Consider the following 26,531-nt stretch of genomic DNA (forward strand, 5'->3'; position numbering starts at 1 on the left):
GCAACGCACTAGCAAGACGTTGATCGAAATTGCGCAGGTCTCGCTTGTCTCAAATAAGCCTAGGAACTGCGCCGCCTCGCTCTCAAGGCTGCGTGCTTCTTTGTCCCGCGAGATTTCAACGTCTCATGTGAGCGAGCCTCCAGAGCAAGTCGGACAAAATGACTAACCATCATGCAATGCACGAGCAAGAAGTTGATCGAAATTGCGCAGGTCTGCACAGGTTTCGCTTGTCTCAAACAAGCCTACTGATTTCTCAGGTGAACGTCTGGATGGAGTAACAAATGCGTCACTTCCAGGCAAAAATAACGGCTCCGCCCACTTTTGGGGGAAAACAATGCTGTCAGTTGAACGGCGGTCAATACAAATTCTGAAGTTTTTGCCAATCCGATCAGAAATTTAAGAAAACCGTGAAGAGTTTATCTCCGGCCACTAGAGGGCAGCGTCACTGCTGTCGCTGCCCGGTTATGCCGTGCTCTGACCCGGTAGTGCCGAGCGGCCATTTTAGTTCAAACATTGTTCATTCACTCCGCCTCAAGTTGAGACGTTCGTCCACTCATTCATGTAAGACTGTTTCCACTATTATATTACCCTATATATTACCCTATATATTATACTATATATATATTATTACTACCAGTTTCACCCACTGTCTCTGCCACCTCCCTCCATGCCTGGTTCCTCAGGTTTGTATCCCGGTAAATAGTTCTGGTCGTAAAGAACCGGGTGATTCGCTACCGTAATATCTCGTTTGGAATATGAGGAAATTAACTGCGGTCTGGCTCTCCCAGCTTGCACACGGTTTGATTGGCTGCACTTGCACTGGCGGGATTTGCATAAACGGGATTTGATTGGCTGATGCCAAGCATCGAGCCTCAAAAGTTGAACATTGTTCAACTTTTGATGCCGATAGATGCTCGTGATGCTTGCAAAGCCATGCCATGCTCCCCACAATGCAGTTCGGCGAAGATTAAAAATCTTCTACGTCACCCCATTGAAGTGAATGGGCGAAGCGTTGAAAGCATTTTTCGATGCCTGTAGTGTAGACGGGCCGTAAGCCTCACCAGGTGTGCATCGGCTGCTACAGGGCCCATCCGACAGTCAACAGGCCGCCATGGGGTCGGAGCTGGTCTCCCAGGTCTCGTCGGTGCAAGCTGGAGCCCGCCCTGGCCGACGTCGCGGGAGCCATCGCCGACGCCGCGCCCCTATGTCGCACGGCTGTGTCAACAGGCCTGCACCTATCAGACTCAAGCACCACATCTTCTCCAAGGGCGAATGGAGGAGAGCCAGGCTAAGAGACCACCCCCGGGCATTAATCACCATCTCGATGGACATGCAAGTCGGGCTGAGGGATGGCACCAGCAACCGGGGCTCGGCCGACGGAGCTCGAATATCCGCCGTCGCGGACACTGGCGCGCAGTCGGACCTTTGGTCTCTGGAGGAGTTCCTGGCCTGCGGTTTCGCACGGGACGACCTGCGACCCGTCAGCCTCAGCCTGTCGGCCGCCAACCGCTCCCCTATAGCCATTGAGGGAGCGTTCTTCGCTAGGCTCTCGACGACCTGCAGCGGGGGGCGTACTACATCCTGCCGTTTCATGGTATACGTGAGCAGCTCAGTCCGGGCCATGTACCTCTCCTACGAGTCGTTGCTCAACCTCGGCCTCTTGCCCGTGAACTTCCCGTCGGACGACGTTGCAGGGGGGCCCAAGGACAGGCGTAGCCCTGACACGGCTGACACGCCAGTCCAGCCCCTGTCCATCAATGCGACGAGGTCAACCAACAGCGGCTGCGTGGGGCCAGGTGACCCCTGGGACGCCCAGTGCTCATGTCCTCAGTGCACGGTCCCCCCGGCGCGCCCCGCAGCACTGCCATTCCCTTGTACGGGAACAATAACCGGATGAAATGTTGGCTACTCGGGAGATATGCCTCGTCGACATTCAATACTTGCCCCCATCGGGCACTACCATGCATGGAGGGGCCACCTATCGAGATGCACGTGGACCCCGCAGCTACGCCTAATGCATGCCACACCGCGGCTACAGTGCCTCTACACTGGCAGCGGAGGGTTCACGATGACCTCCTGCGGGACGAAGCCCTTGGGGTCATTGAACGCGTGCCATACGGCGAGCCGGTGGCATGGTGCCATCGTATGGTAGTCACTCGGAAGCACGACGGTTCCCCCCGCCGGACCGTGGAACTCTCCCCCCTCAACAAGTTCTGCCAACGTGAGACCTTCGCCACTGAGTCCCCGTTCCACCTTGCACGCCGCGTCCCGAAGGGCACCTGGAAGACCGTCACGGACGCCTGGAACGGCTACCACAGTGTCCCCCTGCTGTGTTTGTCGGATCGCCACCTCACTACCTTCATCACGCCCTTCGGCCGTTGGCGCTACACCAGGGCACCACAGGGTTTCCTGTCGTCAGGGGATGGTTACAACCGTCGGTTTGACGCCGTCCTCTCGGACTATGAACGCAAGGAACGTTGTGTGGATGACACCATCCACTATGACACCAACCTGGAGCAACACTGGTGGAGGACCATCGACTTCCTGACGCATGTTGGCCGGTCGGGCATCGTGTTGAATCCGGACAAGCTTCAGTTAGCGGAGAGGTGCTTTGACTTCGCTGGCTTCAGGGTGTCGGAATCTACCATCGAACCGCTCCCAAAATACTTGGACGCCATCCGGGACTTCCCCACCCCAGGCTCCACGACGGACATCAGGAGTTGGTTCGGCCTTGTCAACCAGGTGGCTAACTACGCCCAGTTGCGTGACACGATGGCTCCATTTAAGCCATTCCTCAGCCCACGCTGTGTGTTCCTATGGCCCCCCGTTCTGGAGGAGGCCTTCCAGACGTCCAAGCAAGCCATAATGGAGGCCATCCGCGAGGGCGTGGAGATCTACGACATGCAGAAGCGTACCTGCCTCCGCCCTGACTGGTCCATGCGTGGCATTGGCTACTTCCTGCTCCAGCAACATTGTCACTGTGCCTCGGGCATACCGGACTGCTGTCCAGGAGGGTGGAGGATCACCCTCGCGGGTTTGCTCTTCCTGTCCCCTGCGGAGCAGCGCTATGCGGCCGTCGAGGGAGAGGCCTGGGGCCTGGAACAGACGCGGTACTTCACGCAGGGGTCCGACAACCTCGTTGTGGTCACCGACCATAAGCCGTTGGTGAAGATCTTTGGCGACCGTACGCTGGATGAGATCACAAACTCGCGTCTGTTTAGACTCAAGCAGCGCACCCTTCCATGGCGCTTCGACATTGTGCATCTGCCTGGCAAGAGCAACTATGCCGCTGATGCCACGTCGAGGCATCCTTCCCCCTCGGGCTCAGCGAACGGCCTCTCATTGGGGCTGCCGAGCGGGCCTGACGCCGTGGAGTCAGCACTCATGGCCTCCATCCACGACGTCCTGCTCTATTGGGACCGCGTCGTGGTCCCCCCGTCCCTCCGTGGGAGAGTCCTTCGGCATCTCCATGCCGCTCACCAGGGGACCTCAGCTATGGGGCAGCATGCCCGAGCCATAGTTTACTGGCCCGGGATGTCCGGGGACATTCAGGCCACCAGGGACGGGTGTGCAGACTGCAACCGCAATGCTCCGTCACAGGCGGCTAGACCCCCCCGGCCGTCCTCTCTCCCGTCCACGCCATTCGAGGCGGTGTTTGCTGACTTCTTCGACTATGGGGGCCGTCACTACCTAGTTGTCGGGGGTCGGCTCTCGGGCTGGGTAGAGGTCCTGAGCTCTACGGCGGGTACTGCCCTGGCGGGCTCAGCTGGCCTGGTCCAACACCTCCGGTCGTTCTTCGCCAACTTCGGCGTACTGGAGGAGCTCTCGAGCGACGGTGGTCCGGAATTCAAGGCGAGCCACACTGAGGACTTCCTCCGCTTATGGCACGTCAAACACCGTGTGTCTTCCGTTAGCTTTCCGCAGTCGAATGGGAGGGCGGAAGTATCGGTTAAGACTGCTAAGCGCCTCCTGATGTCCAACACCGGCCCGTCGGGCAGCCTTGATCAGGGCCGCTTCCTGCGCGCTATGCTGCAGTTGCGTAACACACCTGACCCCGACATCGACCTCTCGCCAGCACAGATCATCTTCGGCCGCCCCCTTCGTGGCTCGCTCTCCTTCGTGGCTCGCTCTCCTTCGTGGCTCGCTCTCCTTCGTGAATCACCTCGAGAAGTTCTCGAACCCGCATATCTGCCTGCTATGGCGCGAGGCATGGGGAGCAAAGGAGGACACCCTTCTGACCCGTATGTCCCGTACCACCGAGTCTCTGGGGACTCACTCGAGACCGCTCCGCCCATTGGCACTCGGCGAAAGGGTATTCCTCCAGAACCAGCAAGGCCCGAGCCCCCACAAATGGGACAGGTCAGGGATCGTGGTGGAGTCGCCGGGCCACGACCAGTATCGGGTCAGGGTTGACGGTTCGGGACATCTGACACTGCGCAACCGGCGGTTCCTCCGTGCATACACGCCGGGCCACACCCTGCGCCCGTGAGCAGTCGCCGCCGCCCGCTGCCCTGGGTCACCAGCCCCCACCTATCCACCCGGGCTGGGCGACGCCCCAGGGGATTGCTCAGCGGCCGGCTGTTGGACCCCGCGACTCGGCTATTGGCGCTTCCCCACCGACGCCTGCTGATGAGGCGTCCTCACTGTTCCAACGGGTGCCTTCTTGGGCGCACCGCTCCCGGTGCCGCAGTCGCCGCCGACGCTGCCCCAGCCGACTCGGCCGGGCCGCGTGAGGAGGCCGCCTGCACGTTACGAGCCCGAGTCCGGCAGCTGGATACGGGATTTAGACCGTTAACTTATTCCGGCATATAGCTTTCCGGTCTGGGGGGGATGAAGAGTTTATCACCGGCCACTAGAGGGCAGCGTCACTGCTGTCGCTGCCCGGTTATGCCGTGCTCTGACCCGGTAGTGCCGAGCGGCCATTTTAGTTCAAACATTGTTCATTCACTCCGCCTCGAGTTGAGACGTTCGTCCACTCATTCATGTAAGACTATTTCCACTATTATATTATACTATATATTATACTATTATACTACTATGTGTCGTGGTATATATTTGTGTTGATGACATGCATGGATGTAATACTTTGTCAGCTTATCTTGCTGCATTACTCTGTTTCAGGTTGTCGTCATCCTTGTCAATAAATTACAGAAACTGACATTGAGGAGTGTGTTTCTTCAAACCGGAGATTTTTGGATCTTCAAAGAGCCCGATTACAATGGCCGGACAGGCAAACTATGAAATCATTGGAAAGCGACGATCGGGCTGGTTAAATTAAAAACAGCAGGCGGGGCTGTCATTTCGCCAGCTGTTACTCTCACGAGCGAGGCGGAAAATAATTGTTTTATGATGCCAAAAAGCTGCTGTGTCGTGTATTGCACCTCAAACATTAAAAAACAAAACTGGAATTACGTTTTTCTGTACTTCCTCTAAGGAAAAAGGGACAGTAAAAGAAGAGCTCTGTGGCTTCAGGCTATTCACAGAGAGGACGAAAATCACAATCAATGGGACCCGGCCAGTGAATACGTGTACGCATAGGCGAAGTTTGGGGGGGTTCCCGGGGTGCCCGGCACCCCCTGGTGGCCGGAGTCTTTTTTTTGTTATTTTTTGTTATGATGTACAGATAGTAGGTGGCCTAGATAAATATAACTCTGGAACGCTATATCAATAAATGCAAACTCAATAAACATAATACATTTAAATCCACAAACATATTGTCTCAGTGTGTACTGCTGTCAGAGACAGAACATTACTCAAAAATGAGTCTACACAGACGATCTGTGCAGCTGCTGTGCCCTCACACGCTGCACGCACATGCGCACTTTGAGCACTCAAATTCAGACAAGTCGAGTCTGCCAGCCGCCAAAACCTGACAGGAGAAGACTAAAAAAATGGATATACGCAGGTTCTTCGCAACCAAAACAACTCCAGTTTCGGATTCAAGTTCCAGCGCCACCGTTGCTGCCACCCAAGCTGCACCTGCTCCGGACCCGCCAGTCCCGCCTCGCCCGTCGACCAGCCACCACATCTTGGCGCCGGTCGGCACCGCAGCTCCCGCCGCTTGCAATCCCTGTGAGACAGCCTCTGATGGCGGTCAACTTCCCAGTGACCTAGGAGATAAAAGTGTGGGCCCCAAACAGCCAGTGCTTCCCGTTTTCCCAAGACACAAAATTGGAGATAGAAATCGTTGCTTTTCTGCATTCTTTTATAACAAGCATCCGTGGCTGGAGTACTCGGTTTCAAGGGACGCAGTGTTTTGTTTTTGTTGCCGCCACTTTTCCAAGGAGATTGGAGAGGAGGAAGACACACTAGCTAAACAAGGCGGGCGATATTGGAGTAAGCTAACTGAGAGGCTGATAAAGCATAGCTCTTGTGAAAAACACAAGGCCTGCATGAGACTGTGGGAGGGCTACAAGGAAACTGAAAAGCATGGATCTGTCAGAGTCCACTTGTCAACCAGTCACCAGAACACAGTGGATAAAAAAAGGGAGTATTTGACAAAGGTCGTGGATGTCGTTAAGCTGCTGTCTCAACTGGGCCTCCCTTTCCGTGGACATCGGGAAATACAATGGAGAAAAAAGGAAATACAAGAAAATAAAAATGAAAAAAAGCACACAAATACAGTCGATACAGAAACAGATAAAAGCAAGCCGGATGATGATGATGAAACAAAGGGAAACTTTTTGAGTCTGTGCGACTTCCTCGGCAAGTATGACCCAAGTTTCCGCAAAATGCAGGATGAGAAGTACTTTAATTGTACAAGTCCAGATTTTCAAAACGAGGTCATCTCTTTGTGTGCAGAGCTAGTCAGAGAGGAAATAGCAAATGCAGTGCGTGAGACTGGTTTTTTCACGGTTATCGCGGATGAGGCCAAATCATCAAAGTCTGAACAACTGTCTGTGTGTATCAGATATGCAGAAAAGCTACAGGTTAAGGAGCGATTAATCTGCTTCATTGACTGCTCTGCCTCCCGAGATGCTGCTGGGATTGTTGAGGGTATCAATAAGGGGTTGGAGTCATGTGGACTGCAGGACGTCCCAATAGTCGCACAGTCGTATGATGGGGCCTCAGTTATGTCTGGGCATTTAACTGGAGTGCAGCAGCGTATCAAGGAAGATTACCCCTTTGCCATCTACGTACACTGCATGGCCCATAAACTTAATCTGGTCGTGGTGGAATCATGCACAGTCAACAGAGACATCAAAATGACGTTAAATGTTATTGATAAGCTGTACTCCGTGTTTTCAGAACCAAGCAACCACCACAGGTTTCTGGCGATGCAGAAAACACTCGAGATGAAGGCAAAGGAAATTGGGCAACCCAGTGACACGCGTTGGGCGAGCAAATGGTGATGCGTCTTTGCGGTTAAATCACATTATGTGCCTATCACACGCTGTCTGAAGGAGATGGTGGATGAAGGAGAGAAATGGTCAGTGGAAGCAAGTGGGTTGTATAATCACATGACCACACCTGGCTTCATCGCCTGCCTCATTATCCTTGAGGACCTACTGCGGGTTGTGCACGTTGTTCACAAGAAACTTCAGTCCAAATCCACAACACTTGCAGATGCTGCCTCCACGATCAACAGTCTGAGAGCACACTTGAGGGAACGCAGAGGAGAGGAGGAAGGTTGGCAAGACATATGGAGCCAGATCAAGCAGTTTGGCGAGGACGTCGGCATGCCAGTTGCCACTGCAGAAAGTGACCCCCCCTCCATGGCAAAGCGAAAAAGAAGTTCAAGACCCCCTTTGTCGCTTTACCAGTATGTAGTGGGGGCCACACTTGGGCAGCGCCAACGAGATGAAAGGAATGAGGAAATAGACGGACAATTTGAGGCTCACGCCATCTACTGTCATTTATATCTCCCTGTGCTGGACAATATGATGGCCGAGTTGGACAGACGGTTTTCAAGTGAAGCCATGGAGCTTGCAGCGGCATGTGATGCTGTGATAAAGTGTGAGAAGAAAGGCATTGAACCACTTCTGAGAAAATATGCAAGCCTCAAGATCGTCCATCCACAGCTGGTGACAGCAGAAATGGACCTGATAAAATGTGCTGTCCAATCTCCCATTAACCTGAAGGACCTGCAAAACGAAGTGAGCGAGGAGAGCTATCCAAACTTCTTCCCATTACTCCAGCTTGCACTGACACTGCCCATTGGATCAGCGACATCAGAGAGAAGTTTCTCAGCAATGAGGAGGATCAGAAACTGGCTGAGAACTACAATGATCCAGGAGAGATTTTCTGATCTGGCCCTGCTGCACATTGAGGGAGATTTGACTGCAAAACTGTCAGTTGAGAAGATAGTGGACATCTATGCCAGCCGGAAAAAGAGGCGCCTGATGCTGCACTAGGTAAGCCATTCATTCAAATTATTTCGTTTTGTTGAGCTTAAATGCGTAATTGCGCAGCATCTGCATCCGGGGATAGCCAGCTGCAGTAAGCAGCAGACACCGCTCCACGCTCAAACCAAAATCCTCCAAATCCTCCCGTTTGCGTTGTGCTCACATGCTTCGGTCCTGCTAGCGGCCGCTGCTGACAGTTGTGGGGCAGAGACGCTGAATGCATGGAGATCATAATCACTAGATGACGGTGAACAAAAGTCATTACTTTGTTGGTTGGCTTTGTTTTCATCGCTGAAATTAGGTCAAAATGTGATAAAACTGCTGTGCTTATATCCTACAGTTATTAGTTAGTATGCCTATACAGTTCATTAAAAAGTGTGTGAGCATTGGGGAACATTGATCCTACAGACCTCTGTGTTATAGCCTAATTATAGCAGCAGTATGTGCCGCAGCAGCCGTTTTATTTTGCGGCGAGTTCCGCTGCCATAGTAATTTCATCTATTGGGCATATTAGTTATGAAAACACACCTGCAGTAGCCTGTAGGCTATCCTGATCAATTTTCATGTATGAATCCTTGTGTTGCAGCCTATTGCTGTACATTACATTTGTAGTTATTTTTTGGCACCCCCAACCTTAAAGTTCAAACTTCGCCCATGCGTGTACGTCTGTGGTAAACACTTCATCCCAGGTAAATGATGATGCTAACGAGGCTAATATCAATTGTTGAAGTAAATAGATGTAATGTTAAAAGTTTAAGAAGTGGAAGTAGATGCTGCATTGAAATATAATAAACGGACAAACCAAGGAAATCAGCCTGCTGCCTGTACACACAGGGTGACATTAGAGAACAGCTCATTTGGCTCAGACTGAAGCAAACTTATCAATTCATTTAAAAGTTAAAATTGGTGAATATTGAGCGAAATGGGGGGGGGGGGCGGGTTATTATCAAAACAGTCATTATGGTAATGATTTTATGATCTACATATTTTATAGGTGCAGTGAACTTAACCAAAAAACTGTCAACTTTGTCTCTGTATTTGGCTAACACCTACCTTCATGGTTTAAGGATACCATGTGAATGACGGCGAGCATCCAGATTATGTCCCATCCATATTCCCACGACGACCATCGTCAGAAAGCTCAAAGAGGCTAAAGCGATACCAAAGGAGAGATGCTGTTTCTCAGCATGAGGTCCTGCTAGCAAAAAGGCAGCGAATAAAGCCACCTACAGAGGCTTCTCCTACTGAAACCCCTGAAGATTTTTGATACAGCTTATCCTGAAGCCCCTTTCACTGAGGATTCACTTCCTCAGCCCTCTGATGATTATGAACTGAGTGACACGCCAGTATTACATAGGCAGCAGGTTTCCATTGCCATAGAGGTTGCCAATCTCAGGAGAGAAAGAGATGAGGCAAGAAGAGAAAGAGATGAGGCAAGAAGAGAACTCCAGAACTGATCTAAGGAGCGTTTGTCTGTTCATGCTATAAAGGGAAACGACAGTGCATGCAGGGCCATGACTGGGCTCAGCTGGTCAGTTTTTGACTGTCTTCACCGATATTTAGTTCAGTTCATCAAATCATCACCAAAAGGTTTTAGATTGTCTACCCAGGACCAGCTCTTCCTTTGCTTGCTCAAGCTACGCTGGCCTGACAGGGAGTGCATCCCCCAAACCATACCACCAGTGATGAAGGCCAACTTTCCACGCCTCACATCAATTATAGATTGCTTCGAGATCTATATTGATCATCCAAAAGCCCTTAAAGCCAGGTAAAGGTGCCAATATTTATGGTTTAGCCAGGTAGCTTTGACAGTGTTCGTACACAAGTCTGAATAAGTAATACGAATGAGTTTGATAATTTACAGGTCTTGTTTTTTAAATGTATGCTCAGATAGAGGGATGCTCATTGTACCCAGCCGCTGCATGCATCATATCAAATATTAAATGTATTATTGAAAACACATAAAGGTCCATTAAAGGTTTGAAATCTTCAAACCGTGTTTTTGTTTCTTCTTTTCAACAGGGCAAAATCATACTCTAATTATAAGAAGTGGACTACAATCAAACATTTCATAGTTTGTAGTACTGCAGGAAACATGACCTTGATGTCCAAAGGTTGGGGAGGAAGAGCCTCAGATGTCAAGATAGTTAGGGAATCTGGCTTTATTTCACCCCTCTACCACCATCCTGGGGACCAGGTAATGTTTCATCTTACATAAAGTGCACATATTCTACACTAACAGTTCATCACATGCATTTTTTTGGTAATCATTATGGACAAGTGTTGTTATTTTCTGTTTGATTGTAAACATTAAAAGCAAAACGCCTACATCTTATGCATTACTTGTTTTAGATCTTGGCTGATCGGGGTTTTACTCTGAAAGATGAGTTTGCCTTACTTGGTGCCAGTCTCGAAACCCCAGCCTTCACTCTCGGCAGGAAACAACTCCCAGGCAAAGACGTTGAAGAGTCAAGAATGAAATCAAAATTTCGGATTCATATTGGTAAGTATATTCATTATCCACAGACTGGTAAACTATTGCACATATCAATATGATGGAAAATAAATTAACTCTTTTACTAAATTAAGTAATATAAAAACAGCACTAACGGACTGTAGCAAATTGTATAACAGTGAAAACAAAGTACTTAACAAACAACTAGAACAATTACTGAGAACAATGGTAAAATGTGAAGTTTTATACTTGAAAATATTTTAAAACAACTGATGGGTGAACAGAACGGGTGATTGGTGTGCTGAAGCGAAGATTCCACATCCTGGATGGGCCGCTCCCTAACCCTGCGGGACGAGATGGAGAACAGGGATGTAGCCACCAGTGACAAGATAATACATACCTGTGTCGCCTTGGTCAACATGTCAGGTAGCATTGTGTTCAATAAAAACAGACAGGGGGATGTATAGGTCAAATCAGTCTTGCTGTCTTTTCTCTTTGAGTCACTTAGTTTGGGCCATGGCACTAAAAGAACAACTCTTCAATGACTATCCTTCAGCTTTTTAAATCTACCTTACTGCTCTGCTCTCCTTCCAGGAATGACAGTTGACACCACGTAATTATTCTGTAAATGTAAATAAACTATGTATTAGGAATTGTCTTAGCTAGTATTAACCTAACAGCCACCTAACAACAAATGCTCGCAAATGTTAATGAACTATAATTATAAATAATTGTTTAGGTTTTGTGTTTTACCTGAAGCTCCTGTTCTGTGTCTGACACAGCACTGTCTGTTGACTCCTGAAATTGTTATACATAATTTGTGATTATTTGTATTGTTTCATTATATTTGTGTGCCATGTATTACATAGTATAAAGATATAACAGACAGTGTATTTGCAGTCTCTAAGGAAAATGTTTTATACCTGAAGTTCCAGCTCTGTATCTGGGATTGTGGTTCCCCCAGCTGTGGTTAGATGTGCCTGGCCCAAAAACGGCTAATGGTGTCCACTGCCTGACACTGAAAATCTTCATCTTGTTGGACACGGAAGATAACGGTTTGCTTTGGCGTCCAGGTGATGAAGTCTGCATAGGTTGCTTTGCACACAAACATCTGCATCTGCACCTGTAAAAAATAGAGGAAGAAAAAGTACAGCATAGACTCCAACTTACCTGCAATTAAAAAAACAAAGATAATACAATTCCTTATGAGTTGTTATTTATTGTATTACCTGGGTGTAGTAGCTGTGGTTGGTCCTCAGCGACAACAAAGTGTCCAGATGTCCTCTCTTGTCTGCTGGCCAGTGATCAGCTGACAAATCACTATTCCACTTCAAGGGGCACTTAACCTCAACCACCCCCTTTCCACAGCAAACGCAGTGTACATAAGCATCACAGCTTACACCAATGTAGGGCTTCTCTGCACACTCGGAAGCCTGCCCGTTGAATACTGATGCTTGTGTGGGGTTTATATATGTCACTGGAGATGTTAATTAAAGTGGGTGCTGTATATGCAGTTGTAAGGCCCAGTGCATACTTGTATGTCTCAATTGTATCCTTTTCGTGGTCCCTACCCCAAATGATGCCTGGTGTTTTCAGCGGATTTTTGCGTGACTCTTTCTGCACAATATCCCTCAGCAGTGATTTTGATGGTTTCTCAAGAGATGTGTGGATAACTCTGTGTGCTGATGTACCTGTCACCCTCCCAACCCTCTGCTGGTGCCAAGATGAACATTCTGCCTGGTCTTTTGTCTCTTCCTCTATTGCCTGTACCTGATCATCTGAAAATTCTGACAGATGTTGGTACCAAGGTTTCGGTTTGAAAGGGTCTGCAAAAGCCTTGAAAGTGCTCAGACCAACAGGCAGTTCTCCTGAGGCAGACAGCATTTCCAAGAACTGTTGTTTATTTTCTTCATTCACCATTGGAATGACCCTGCAGTTTGTTCCTGTGTCCCTTTTTTTGGATTTGTCTCCATAGAAGTCTATATTGATGACCATGTCTGCCTCAACTTTTTTCGTGCAGACTTTATTCCAGGCACAGGCGATGCTGGTTGGTGCCACACTTGTATATCCAAGGCGAACTGATGCCTCCAACTTAAAAAGCAGGGCTCTGACATGGGAACAACTTTCTAGAGTAAAAAATATATTTTTTAAATAAATACTTTTTAACCAAATAACAAAAGCATTTATTCCCTTCTGAAGGATTACATTGGTGGCATTGTGACTGTACTATTAGTGTTATCCAGTCAGCTTACCCTGCCATGCAATCACAGTGACCAGCTGTGACCTCTCCAGTCTTGTTAACAGCAACCATCGGCGTTGCGAGACCCTTTTCACGGGGGCACGTGCCCCCCTGTAGATCTGAGGTGCCCCGGTATGCCTGGGTCACTGATTTTTTTATTAATTTATTAATTTATTCAGGGTTCGAAATGGCGACACACCTGCACGCCCGGGTCTAGTAACTTTCCTATCGGACTAGTAACTCTATGCACTTGCCTGCCCGTGTGTCTGGTAACTTTATAACCCCTTTGCACGGAGCGTCTTTTACAAGCATTGTGGCCGTCAATGCGAACTCAATTTTGCTACTGTAAACCTCTCTTGCACAGCATAAGACTAGTCCTATTCAGCACACGCTGCTTTCATTTGTTTATTCGAATGTTTTTTGTCCCTTCTGATAACCCGTAGTGTTGATGCGTGTTTTGCCTTGGTAGTTCAGGATACCATGAAATAAAGCTTGCGGTCAATCTGGTAAGCAACGTAATTTTACGATGAACATAATCTTAGTTTTAGAAGTGAAAGTCACACAGGAGTAGGCTATATATTTTAATGAGTTTGCCTGGAAGCTAATCGTATAGGCTACACTGTTAAGTGTTTTGTGATTTGTATAAATAGCACTTTTTAATAATTTATAAAACATAATAGACTAGGCTAAATGGATGGAGATGTGAATAGCAGTGACATGCGCTGAGGTTCGTGGCTGGTGAGGCACTGACAGTTTCAGTGTCAGATTTAGAAATATATAAACCCAAGTATCTTAAATCACGAAATCTATTATTGAGGTGAAACATTTTCAAAGAAATGTGGCTTTGAACGTGAGTAGTCGATGGAGTTATCCTAACCGTCTTTTGAAACATACCTTTTAGCTCCGGCGTTGGTTTCCCATTATTTATCACTTCACGATTTGATTGATTTGATAGTATTCTGTATTTTAGTATTTAGTATCTTGTAAATGGACATCAGAAAGTTATTCGCTCGGAGCAGGGATAAAGCAGCAAGGAGAAATGAGAGAGGTAAGCTAGGTAACAAGGCAACCCAAACCACTTTTAGGTAACAACCCACAAGTTGAGTTCACCACTGGTCACTAGCCTAACAGTTACATATCTGTCCAGACAAAGAGGAGCAGCAGAGTGTCGGAGGAGGTGAAGGAGAGAGGGATGTTGATGAGCACGAGCAGAGGTGATATGGCTATTAATTTAATATTAATTAGGAATAACTGCAAACAGGTTATACACAAGTAACCTTACATCTGCATATGTAAAAATGTAGATAATGAAAATGCAGACATTAGACTGTAATATGTTCATGTTGTTTCAAGACTCAGTGCAGCAGAGTGCAGAGGAGGAGAGGAGGAGATTGAAGGGACACAGGAAGGGATGACACTGAGAGATGACACTGACAGGTGAGAGTGAGACTCAGCTGACAATGTAGTTAGCTACTGTAAATGTCCCTACTTATAGATGTGATGAATGTTATTTGAACTTTTAATGGTTATCTGAGGTAACTATTGAGCATTTGATTTTTTTGTACGTTGCACCAGACAGGAGAGTCAGAGGGCAGAAGAGATTGAGCTGGTTGAGGCAGGGGAAAGGCAGAGAGAGAAGGAAGGACAACAAGAGACAGACAGGCCGGAGAGATCACATCCCAGAGATGAGACTGCAAAACAGTTGCCACAGTGGCAGAGAACATTAGACTGGGGGCAAGAGAAAAAAGCAGTGTCCACAATCTTGAGGGACATACAAGTGATCTTGGGGGAAAGGAGTCTGGCCCAAACCAAGTTAAGTTGTCAAAATATCCCCAGCACAACTTTGGTGCAAAGAATCGATCATTTAACGCCAACTGGTTTGAAAGCTTTACATGGCTGGAATATTCCAAGGCTAAAGATGCAGCGTTTTGTTTTCCCTGTAGAATATTTGGGAAACATTTGAAGAATGACACCTTTGTAAACACTGGCTTTCAAAATTGGAAAAAAGCTCTGGATGTCTATAGAGAGCATGAGAAATCACCAGCACATAAGGCAAGCATGCAGTCTTGGTGTAGTTATAAAGCCAGTGAGGCTCATGGCAGTGTTGTCGACCATTTGGATTCTGCCAGTGAGCATGAAATAAAAGAGAGACGGGAGTACCTCAGCCGGGTTGTGGCTGTTACCAAGTTTTTGGGAAAACAAAATATCCCATTCCGTGGCCATGATGAGGGCATGTCCAGCGACAACCAGGGGAACTTTCTGGAATGCATGAACCTCTTGAAAGAGTTCGACCCTTTCCTTCAGACATATTCAGCACCATCACACACTACATACTTGTCACCTTCATCACAAAATGAAGTAATTCAGTGCTGTGCCCAGGAGATAACAAAAGCTATCAGTAAAGACATTAAGGAGGCTGGAATGTTTTCAGTGATGGCTGACGAAGCAACAGATGGCAGCACTGAGCAGCTAGCTGTGTGTGTCCGATATGTTGCTGGGGGGAGTGTGCAAGAACATTTACTAGCTATGGTAGATTTGAAGGGTTTTGACGCGGAGTCCATTACAACTGCCATTGAACAACAGCTAAGGTTGAATGGCATAGACCATGTGAAGGTGGTTGCACAGGCTTATGATGGCGCCTCAGTCATGAGTGGGGCTGTTGGAGGGGTCCAAGCAAAGTTCCGAGAGAACCATCCCATGGCCATTTATGTGCACTGCTATGCACATCAATTGAATTTAGTGCTCTGTTCCACATGTCTGGCCATACCAGAGGCCAGGAAGTTATTTGACCTCCTGCAGAATGTCTATACATTCTTTTCTGGCTCCCTTGTGAACCATGACAAGTTTAAGGAGACTCAGAAACAGCTTGGCTTACAAGCTTCTGAGCTTGTACAGCTGTCCAAGACCCGATGGTCTTGCCAGCTGAGGTCTATCAACGCTATGATAGAGAATTTCCCAGCAGTTCTCACGTGCCTGTCCAATATCAGCAACCCTACGGCTGTGGGTCTGCATGCCAACCTTGCAAGGTTCTCCACAGTTTATCTATTGATGATGTTCAAGACTTTTTTGTCTGTGACAGAAAGTCTACACAAATACCTACAAAGTGAAACTGTGGACCTGGCAAAAGCTGAGGAGTTCAAATGCGCTGTGTGCGCCACTCTACAAGAAATGCGCACTGATGACAAAGCAGCTGAGGTTTATGACCGCGCAAAGGCCTTGTGCGAAACACACCAAATCCCTGAGTCATGTGCTGTACCAAGACAAAGGCAGAAGCAGAGACGCATGGAGGAGTATGTAGTCGAGTCTAGTTGTGGGGCAGCGAGTGACCTAGGGAATGCCGAGAAGTTGAGAACCGCAGTGTATCTACCTTGCCTTGACAGGATGGTTGCTGAGATGGAGCAGCGTTTTTCATCTCTCAACAGCACAGTTCTAAAAGGTGTTCAGGCCTGTAATCCAGGATCTAGCAACTTTCTCTGTGAGGAGGACCTCAGAGGTCTGGCAGATCATTATAATGTGGATCTAAAGCAAGAGGAAGTGCTGGTGGCTAAAAACTATCTGGCCAGAAAGCAGGAAAGCCTTCCAATCACTGACATGCAATGTCTTTTCAGTTTGCTGGATCATGTCATGTTCCCAACATTGACACAGGTCATTCAGATATCTCTGACCATTCCAGTGTCCAGCTGCACTTGTGAACGTACATTCAGCGTGCTGAGACGCCTCCACACGTGGTTAAGAAGCACAATGGGGCAAGACAGACTCCACCATCTTGCCATCATGTCTGTTGAGAGAGGAGCACTCTCCAAGTTAAGCCACTGTCAATTGATTGATAGCTTTGCAAAACTGAAACCGAGACGTTACAGTTTACTTTAAAAAAAATGAACATAGACCTCTCCCATCTCTCTGACCATGTACACACCTCATAGGATAGTCACCATCACACCATCATAGGATGGGGGGTTCTCTTTCAGTTTTCAGTTTTCAAGTCCATGTTTGCTGACAGATATTTCATGAAGATTCATTGTGCCTCTTTTGCCTTCATCAGTTAGTGATTTAGAGATACTGTATACAGTTAAGTTCACAAGTAGGCCAATTCAATTCAGTTTGGTTCAGGTAGGCTAGATATTTAATGATGCAGAAAATAACAATCTGATTGTACTATTTATTTATGACACTTTATTATAATAAATAAGTGCAAAAAAATGTTTGCTCGCGTGCTTGCATTAATTATCTGTGCCCATGCTTTTTTCAAAGAAATAACTGCAAAACATTTTTTTTTTCTGTGCCCCTGTTGTGCCCCTGTATAGTATTGGGTCAGCTGACGCCCCTGACAGCAACCCAGGTGTTGTGGGGTTTATCTGTAACTCTCCATGATGGCTTTACATGGGTCTTGAAGACTGTTGTGTCAGCACAGGGTTTGTGGTGAAGAACCACATCCACCCAGCCACTGGTAAAAAAGGTATGTGCTTCCAGAGACCTGAATTTCTTCATTGAACTTGCTGTGTAAATCCCTAGAGGACAAGTTAGCAGACACAAATCTCTAAACCTGCTCTGTCACATCTAAAAACATTAAAAAAACATTAGTAGTACAAACATGGGCAATCCAGAAAGTTCATTAATAAAGAAAGAATGTTGCTATTATGATGAACTGTGTATGTTAAAATATTGTCGTAATGTGTTGTGGTATATTTACTGAGATTATAAAGATAGGCTATAACATAAAATCGTCAATTATCAACCCTACCTATAACTAGATTCTATCATTAATTAGCTTGGTAAACCCCCTATTTAACACGTTATTGTATAAAACATATTTATATTTTACATAGTAACGCAAATTGGACAGACTATTAAAACGGATAAATAATGTGTCTTGATGACGTCCTATGCAAACTACCTGGAGATTCAATGAGGTAGTTATAGATGTCAGGATATGACACTTCAGGCCATTGAGCCGGATCATTTGTCCACTCGTCCACCGGCAGACTGAATGGACATTGATCGCCTACTGCTTTTAATGTAATCATATATCGAGCCCGATCGTCGTTTTCCAATGATTTAATGTAATAGTTTGCCTGTCTGGCCATTGTAATCAGGCTCTTTGAAGATCCAAAAATCTCCGGTTTTCTTAATTTTCTGATCGGATTGGCAAAAACTTCCGAATTTGTATTAATCGCCTTTCAACTGACAGCTTTGTTTTCCCCCAAAAGTGGGCGGAGCCGTAATTTTCGCCCGGAAGTGACGTAGGTTACTCTCATCTATAATCATCAGAGGTGGACAAATTAATTAGATATATTGTACTTAAGTAAAAGTAGAAGTACCAGAGTGTAGTAATAATCTGTTACAAGTACAAGTCCTGCAATCATATTGATACTCAAGTAAAAGTAGAAAAGTATTGGCATCAACATATAGTTAAAGTAGCAAAAGTAGTGATTGTGCAGATTGGTCCATTTCAGAATAATATATATAATATGTTTTATAATTATTGATGTATTAAAGTGGTTTTATTACTTTGTATACTGCAGGGTAGCTTGTGAATTTACACCAGGTGTAACTAAAGTGAGTTAAGAGTTGATTATATTTCACATTATTAATCCTAGATAGATAGATAGATAGATAGATAGATAGATGGACAGACCATGAGACAGACCGACCGACCGAAAGACAGATAGATAGAGAGATCGAGAGATGGATATATAGAAACTTAACAGTATTTATTTTTTCACTGTAGCCTACAATATTTAATTTTATATTCTGTTCTTGTGTTTCTTATTATATTTACATGAATATAGACTCATGCATTTACTTGGTCACTTACAACATTCTCAGCATTACTTAGACAACTGCCTAATTTTTTTCTGACATGTATAGTTTACTTCATCTGCATTACTTGCACATTGGTCTTGCAATATATGCACTATTTTATTTCCACTTTGTTTCTTCTTGAACTCTTTTATTGTTTTTGAAATGTGTTTGATGTCCTGTATATTGTGTTGCATTGTTGGAAAAGCTTGGGACTTGAGATTTGTATTGCCATATATCTACCCTGTAGTACTGCGCATATGACAATAACGCTTTTAAATGCATCATAAAACGCGTCTACTTTCTAATACAAAATTCCCATATTCCAGCTTTGTGTCACGACTTGAATGCATCATAAGACGTGTCTACTTTCCCAGCTTCCTCTGCACTTCCTGCTTTCACCGCAGAGGAGATGTGGGACTGAGCGAAAACAAAATGCGATAGTTTAACTTCACTGATGAGCTGGGGTCAATGACAGCGTTAACAACGCTACTCGGCATAATTCACCGACCTCTTATTTAAATGTCATATCTGTTAACCTAAGGCGTGTCGCATTAATATAACATTAAGCATGCAGTTTCCTCCCACCAATGGAGACTTTACGTTCGTGTCTTCGACAGAGGCTGAAGGTAGGCTAACCAGCAGAGCTCCACAGCTAGCAGGCCTCAACAGAGCTAACCATTCACCAGCACTATAACGTTGTGTTATTTTCTTTATTTGTTTAACTTTAACATAGCGCAATTACCAACCTACGAATTCATTCAGACACTGTGTTAAATATTTAACACACTATTTAAATGTACCAGCTATCTTTTAGCTATGCGAATGAGTAGCCGATTGATACGTGTCGTTCACCAAGCTACAGTAGCTAGTAGTAGTAGCTAACAGTAGCTAACAAACACCATTAAACAAACACCATTAAAACAATGGAAGCTTTATTTGATACATCTCACTGTTCAGGTGATGTTGCTATTAAAGAAACATGTTATTCTTCAAATATAGCTCAATGACAATGCAAAGTACGAAGATGGCCACAACTTAAGTCCCACTCTTGTTTACACTGGCCACCACCTGACGTAGTGTGGGGGGTTCAGTGGTGTAAAGTAACTAAGAACATTTACTCGAGTACTGTACTTAAGTAACATTTTGTTGCTACTTTGTACTTCTACTCCACTGCAGTTCAGAGGTACATGGTGTACTTTTACTCCACTACATGTATTTAATTACTTTAGTTACTTTACAGATCTGGATTAATGATGTGAAATATAATCAAGTGTTAAATCAGACTTTAGTTCCACCTGGAGTAAATTCACAAGCTACCCTGCAGTATACAAAGTCATTACAACTAGCTGCACCTTTACCAGCTTTGAGAACACTTTAATGATCAATCATTATAAAACATATATTATTCTGAAATGCACCAATCTGCACAATGACTACTTTTACTTGTAACTATATTTTGATGCTCATACTTTTAGAATATAATATAATCTGAGGGATGAACCCCTCTTTAATGGTCACACATGCAGAGCACACAGCACACACAGTGACTCTGCTTTTAACCCATCCTAGTACCAGGGGTCTAGTAGGAGCAGTGGGCAGCTATACAGTGCAATGGGAGTGGGGGGGAGGGGGATGTCTGGTGCCTTTCTCAAGGGCACCACGGCAGCGCCCAGGAGGTGAACTGGGACCTCTCCAAGTAGCAGTCCACACTCCATATTTAGGTCTGTTTGGGGACTTGAACCGGCGACCCTACGGCTCACAGTCCAAGCCCCTACTGACTGAGCCACTGCCGGACAATTCTATTTTTACTTGAGTAACATTTTGAATGCAGGACTTTTAGTTGTAACAGAGTATTCCTACACGTTGGTACTTTTACTTCAGTACAAGAGTACTTTTCCCAACTCTGGGGGAGGTAAGGCCAAATTAAATATACAGTAACTAAAACAGACATAACATAAAATCTCTTTATGAGTACCAAGAGTAGAGACTAAAGAAAGAACTACATTATTTATTTATTTATGAATAGATGCTGTACAATGATGGTACTATACTGTTAGATCACCGAGATGGTGTCTTTAAATTGCCTTTCTTTGTGCAAGCAACAGTACAAGCCCAAATATATTCAATTTACAAGTAACAGCAGCAAACACTCACATTAATTATGATTGATAACCTGATGGTTTCAGCTTTAGTTCAGGTGGATGTTTTCTTCTTCTCCAGTACTGAGTGAGATGGTTATTTTATCAAAAGGGAAAATATAAGGGGGGAAACTGATATTAGTGGGTCTTGCGCAAGATGGATTAAAAAATTTAAATGCCAAAACATTCATGCTGTGTCGGCAGTATTTCTTCACACATCCTAGTGCTTGATGTTTTCCTTGTGCCACACCACTTAAACAAGCAAACATGTTTTCCACAGAGCTCAGCGGCACCATCAGTGCTCCGGACGTTAAGCTGAACCTGGGCAGTGACAACGGTAAAGACCCGTACGCCACCACCTTCCTGAGGCAGCGAGGCTACGGCTGGCTGCTGGAGGTGGAGGAGGATGAGAGTGAAGAGAGCAAACCTCTGCTGTGAGTTAGCTTTTTGAAACTTATGCTTTTTGAAATGCTGATTTATAATTTGAGTACAGGCTTTTTGTTATGGATCATCTGATCCCAGCCAGTGGTAGTGTTTGAGAATCTGGCTGTAGCTCACACAAGTCTTTAATGGCTGCTACCAACCTTCATCAGAGTAACAGGGATCTCATTAATGCTACCTGTCATTTCTGTGGGTTGTTCACTACAGTAACTTAGCTGCTCCACTGTTAGGATGGAGTCATGTGCACAGTTGTATTGAATAAGATATTGTTTGATTATCGTCACAGAGGTTAGGTGACAATTAGTTTTGATACTGATTTTAGGGGATGTCTCCCAGCCAGAGTTCCCATTAGAATATTTTTTTCGCCGGTCAACATGTCCGTTAAAGTTGAAATCTTCCGGAGAAAATTAGAAAAGTTCCGGTCAAAGATCTTCTTTGTTATTTATTGAGCTTTAAAACAAATTGATATGATTCGATATTAAACAAACTAATTATAGTAGATTAACTACATTATTCAAAAGTGAACAGTAACTTACAATATCAGGGAATACTAAACGGAGCGCTCTCTCCCTCTCCTGACAGCCCGTCAGTATCATGCGGATCAGTAATGAGTGACCCAACAGTAAAACTAAACATATCTATGACTAGATCAGGTAGTTTGAGAGGTAATTAAAATAGCTACGTGTGATATTCTAACCTGAAGTGTGTGTTTTGCTCTGCTCACCGCTGCATGTGATCATGCAGAGCTGCGTGTCGACTCAGCAGCTCATCTCTCTCTCCCGTCAGATTAGACTTCACTCGCGTTTATGTCCATATCGATAAGATATGTCGCATACTCTTCTTGTCTGTGACATACTCTTCTTGTCTGTCACATAAGTGGCGCAACTGATGCGGTATTGTGCTAAGGGGAAATAATTTTGACCGGACATTTTGACCGGAGAGATTTAGATTTGCCGGTCTTCAGCATATTTTACCGGTCATAGTCCTGTAATTACCGGCTAACGGGAACTCTGCTCCCAGCCCTATGAAACAGTTATTGAACAGTGAGTCACAGAGGAAAGGGGCTGCTGCTGAACCACTTATAAAGCATGTTTTACTTTATGCCACATCCCAATTATTATCAACACCAAAAAGCGTCTGATGTTAGACGCAGAGACAACTGGCAGGTACATATCTTACATTAATAAACAGCAGGACGTCAGCTCTGTTGATGAATGTTGTTGTGTCTGTGTGAAGGGAGGAGCTGGACATCGACCTGAAGGACATCTACTACAAGATCCGCTGTGTGCTGATGCCCATGCCGTCCCTGGGATTCAACCGGCAAGTGGTTAGGGACAACCCGGACTTCTGGGGCCCTCTGGCCGTGGTGCTGCTCTTCTCCATGATCTCCATCTATGGACAGTTCAGGGTGAGAGGGACACAAGGATGAGACCTGTGTCATCCCCATTCATACATTCAGCCATGTTTCTCACACTGTTCCACTGCAGGACACACCTGTAACCTTGGTCCTTCCATAATATGAATGCTCTGCTTTTTATATTTTTCTCTTTATTTTACCGACTGGGAATACATAATGAGCCCTCAGGGAGTTGAACTGTAAGAGGCTATTTGTATGTGCGGTTTGGCAGTTAAAGAAAATGGATGTGAAAGAGAGAACAGTACTTCAGAATTGAGGACATTGTTTCTTTCTGAATCAAGGGCACTGCTCAGGCTAGAACAATGATCCTATCAGTTTTCGGTTTCATCTTTTTTTTTTTTTTTTTATTATGTTCTGTCCCTGTGGGGGTGTGAAACACTTTTTCTCGATGTGATGTCTTCTTGGTCCATACAAACCCAGTAGTACAATGATGATGACCTTTTATTTTAAGATGTAATCAACCAATCCTTGTTTCGATGTAACAAAACATCTGATCAGCCAATATAATATAGCCAATGTCTGAAAGTCCACGAAAATATCCTTTCTACTTGTGTCAGCTCCTGAGAAGTGCCGAATGTATCATTTAGGAAGGCGTCCTTAAAGCGTGCAGAGGACAGTGGACACAAAGACAGGATCCGTGGTAGTTAGTTTAGTTCCTGCAGTGGAAAATAGCTATTTCCTCACTCACTGTTCAGAATCAAATACAGCAGAAGCTAATGAATCCTCATCTATTTCATTCTTAAACTACATTTCGAAATTACAACTTCAAATTGAAGACATTATACTGAATTGAAAGTCATATTTGTGGAGCTGTTCTTTGGTACCTATTTGTTGATATATATAATATGATATGCATGTCAGTGACTTGTTGTAGTAACATGTTTTCAGTGCTGATGCTAAACTCTCAAAGCTTTTATTTGGCAGGTTGTGTCTTGGATCATCACCATCTGGATATTTGGCTCACTAACAATCTTCCTGCTGGCTCGTGTTCTGGGTGGTGAGGTAAGCAGCGGACACAGTCATCTCCCCAGTCAGACATCACTGGACCTGTTCTCATGGAGTCCCTTTGTTTTTCTGCGCAGGTTTCCTTCGGCCAGGTTCTTGGCGTGATCGGATATTCCCTTCTGCCTCTCATCGTTATCGCTCCTCCACTTTTGGTGATTGGAGGGTTTGAGATGGGTTCTACACTAATCAAAGTGAGTCAAACGTGCAAAATGAATGTTCTGAATACTTTCTGAATTCTGTGAGGATAAATGGCACCTAAGAAAACCTGTTTTTAGTATAAGAAGATGATTCAGTATTTCCCCTATATACAAATAGTAGCGGCGCAGCGCCGCTGCTGAAATATGAGCGCCGCTGCTAGGGGGTGCCAGCCAGGTAACAAAACAAAAAAAAAAGATTTTTTTAACTTTTTTTTTTTCTTAAAATAATAATAAGTGGCGACCCTTTTTCATTTTTGATTGTTTGTTATGTGGATTTGTAGTATTTGTGTTACTGTATGTTCAATAAAGGTGTATTTTTGCTAAATCTTGAGACATTGCCCGCGGACCCCCCTAGAGGATGTGATGTCCACCCCCCAATTCAAACATGTTCATACAATACTGAATACATTTGAAGCCATTTTGACGTCTATTACCTATGTCAATAAGTCTCTGTAGTGTATTTGTCTTTTGTAGAGATTTTTCATTTATTCTTTACATATAAAATGTCGCCTAAAATCTCACCTAGGGCAGCAAATTGTCTAGAACCGGCCCTGGTACTAGGCCTCAAGAGCCTTTCTTGTGCAGACACATAGAAACAAATTGGCGGGGCGCACTTCGCACGCACTAAAAAATTCCACGCACTCCGCGCTCACATTATGCTGGGCCCACATGCCTTAGCACCGCTGCTATGACTCCATCCTAGGGGAAACACTGTGATTATTGTTAGTAAAACACTTTTTTTATTAATGATTTTTTTTTATTGGTATTTAGTTTTATCCAGCAAAGGACACTACAAAAAAAATGAACAATAATTCAAAAGAGAAAACTCAAAACAACAAATGATTAACAATAATGGACATGTGAAATTGTAGTTGAACACAATGTAGATTTGAACAACCTCTTGCTTTCTGACTTATGTGGAACATCTCAGATTGATGAATACATATCATATTTCTGGTATTGTGTGCTCCTGTCTTTCAGCTGTTCGGAGTGTTCTGGGCTGCGTACAGCGCGGCGTCACTGCTCGTCGGAGATGAATTTAAAACCAAGAAGCCCCTCCTCATATATCCGATTTTCCTTTTGTACATCTACTTCCTATCATTATATACTGGTGTGTGACTGGATGAGTTTAACTTTTGGACATTTTCATGGACATGGACCCTGGAGCATGGGGGATGATGGCTCAAAACAATGGAACGAGATTTCTTTTTTAAAGTTGTTTATTTCTTTTTTAACTGTTAAATTGTAGAAGGTGGGGAGTAGGAAATATATATCATTGTAAATAGGTGTCCCTTGTCTTTGGTCAATAAAATGTGTATGCTTTTACAGCTTAAATTTAGCCTAACCCCTTAAACAGGATGCAGACATCTCGTAAAACATCAGCAAGAAGTTACAGGGTTATATATTAGTTCCATTATTTCATTTTTATTCATTATCCCTATGAAGAATTTGATGCCACATTTTTGTAATGCATATATTCATGCTTAAAAATGAATTGAAGAAAAGAATGGGATGGTATCAAAAAGAGATGGTTTTGCATAACTTTTTCATTGCTATGCACTGTAATATACAATGAAAACTCCATTCATGCTTTTCAGTTTTCACGGTCGTGTTTTCATTTCAAACCTTTATTTAACCAGGTGAATCCCATTGAGATCATCGATCTCTTTTTTAAGGGAGACCAGCATGCAATTTTCTTAATTTATGGATTTCAGCAGCTGAAGTGGGTCACTAGTTGCCTTCTTTTTTCACCCCTGTTCCCATTTGACCTAATCATGATCAATAATTGCAGTAAATGAAAAGTTATTTGTTCCTTCAAAATCTGATATTTCCTCACTGAGTTTTTAAAATGATATACAGTAACCAAAGTTGGCCACACTAATATATTAAACAGTTGTGCTGTAACAGGTTAGATTAATCCCAAATATCCTATTTAAAAACTGTTAAATCATGAGGTAAATGTCATTTCTGAGATGTCCACTATGGGGTGCTAGAGAGCAGACACTAATTCCCCTGTTGCTGTACAGTACCAGACAAAAGTTTGGACACCTCATTCAAAGGTTTTTATTTATTCTAATATGTTTCTACTTTGTACATTAATACTGAAGACATCCCAACTATGAAAGAACACATATGGAATGATGTGAACTAAAAAGTGTTGAACAATCCAGAATATGATTTATATTTTCGATTCTTCAAAGTAGCCCCCCTTTGCTTCTCTCAATCAGCTTCATGAGGTAGTCACCTGCGTGGTTTTCAATGAACAGTTGTGAGTCAATTAGTGGAATGACTTGCCTTCTGAATGTGTTTGAGACCATCAGTTGTGTTGTGCAGAGGTAAGGCACAGTGGAAAGCCCTATTTGACTGCTGTTGTAATCCATATTATGGCAAGAACGACTCAACTCAGTGAAGAGAAGCGACCGTCCATCATCACTTTAAGAAATGAAGGCCAGTCGATCCGGAAAATGTCAAGAACTTTGAATTTATCCTCA

The 26,531-nt window shown here is 44.8% G+C and overlaps 1 protein-coding gene across 1 annotated transcript; it reads left to right on the forward strand.

Annotated features, from left to right (window-relative positions):
* The first annotated feature begins 19,221 nt into the window (after nucleotides 1-19,221).
* On the forward strand, nucleotides 19,222-25,632 carry yipf4 (Yip1 domain family, member 4). The gene is made up of 6 exons (XM_079687272.1): nucleotides 19,222-19,467; nucleotides 21,260-21,413; nucleotides 22,657-22,828; nucleotides 23,762-23,839; nucleotides 23,920-24,033; nucleotides 25,021-25,632. The coding sequence occupies exons 1-6, from the start codon at nucleotides 19,410-19,412 to the stop codon at nucleotides 25,156-25,158; spliced, it is 714 nt and encodes a 237-aa protein (XP_079543398.1). The 5' UTR covers nucleotides 19,222-19,409; the 3' UTR covers nucleotides 25,159-25,632.
* The last annotated feature ends 899 nt before the right edge of the window (nucleotides 25,633-26,531 follow it).

The sequence above is a fragment of the Notothenia rossii genome, assembly GCF_949606895.1.
Source record: "Notothenia rossii genome assembly, chromosome: 6".
Classification (NCBI taxonomy): Eukaryota; Metazoa; Chordata; class Actinopteri; order Perciformes; family Nototheniidae; genus Notothenia; species Notothenia rossii.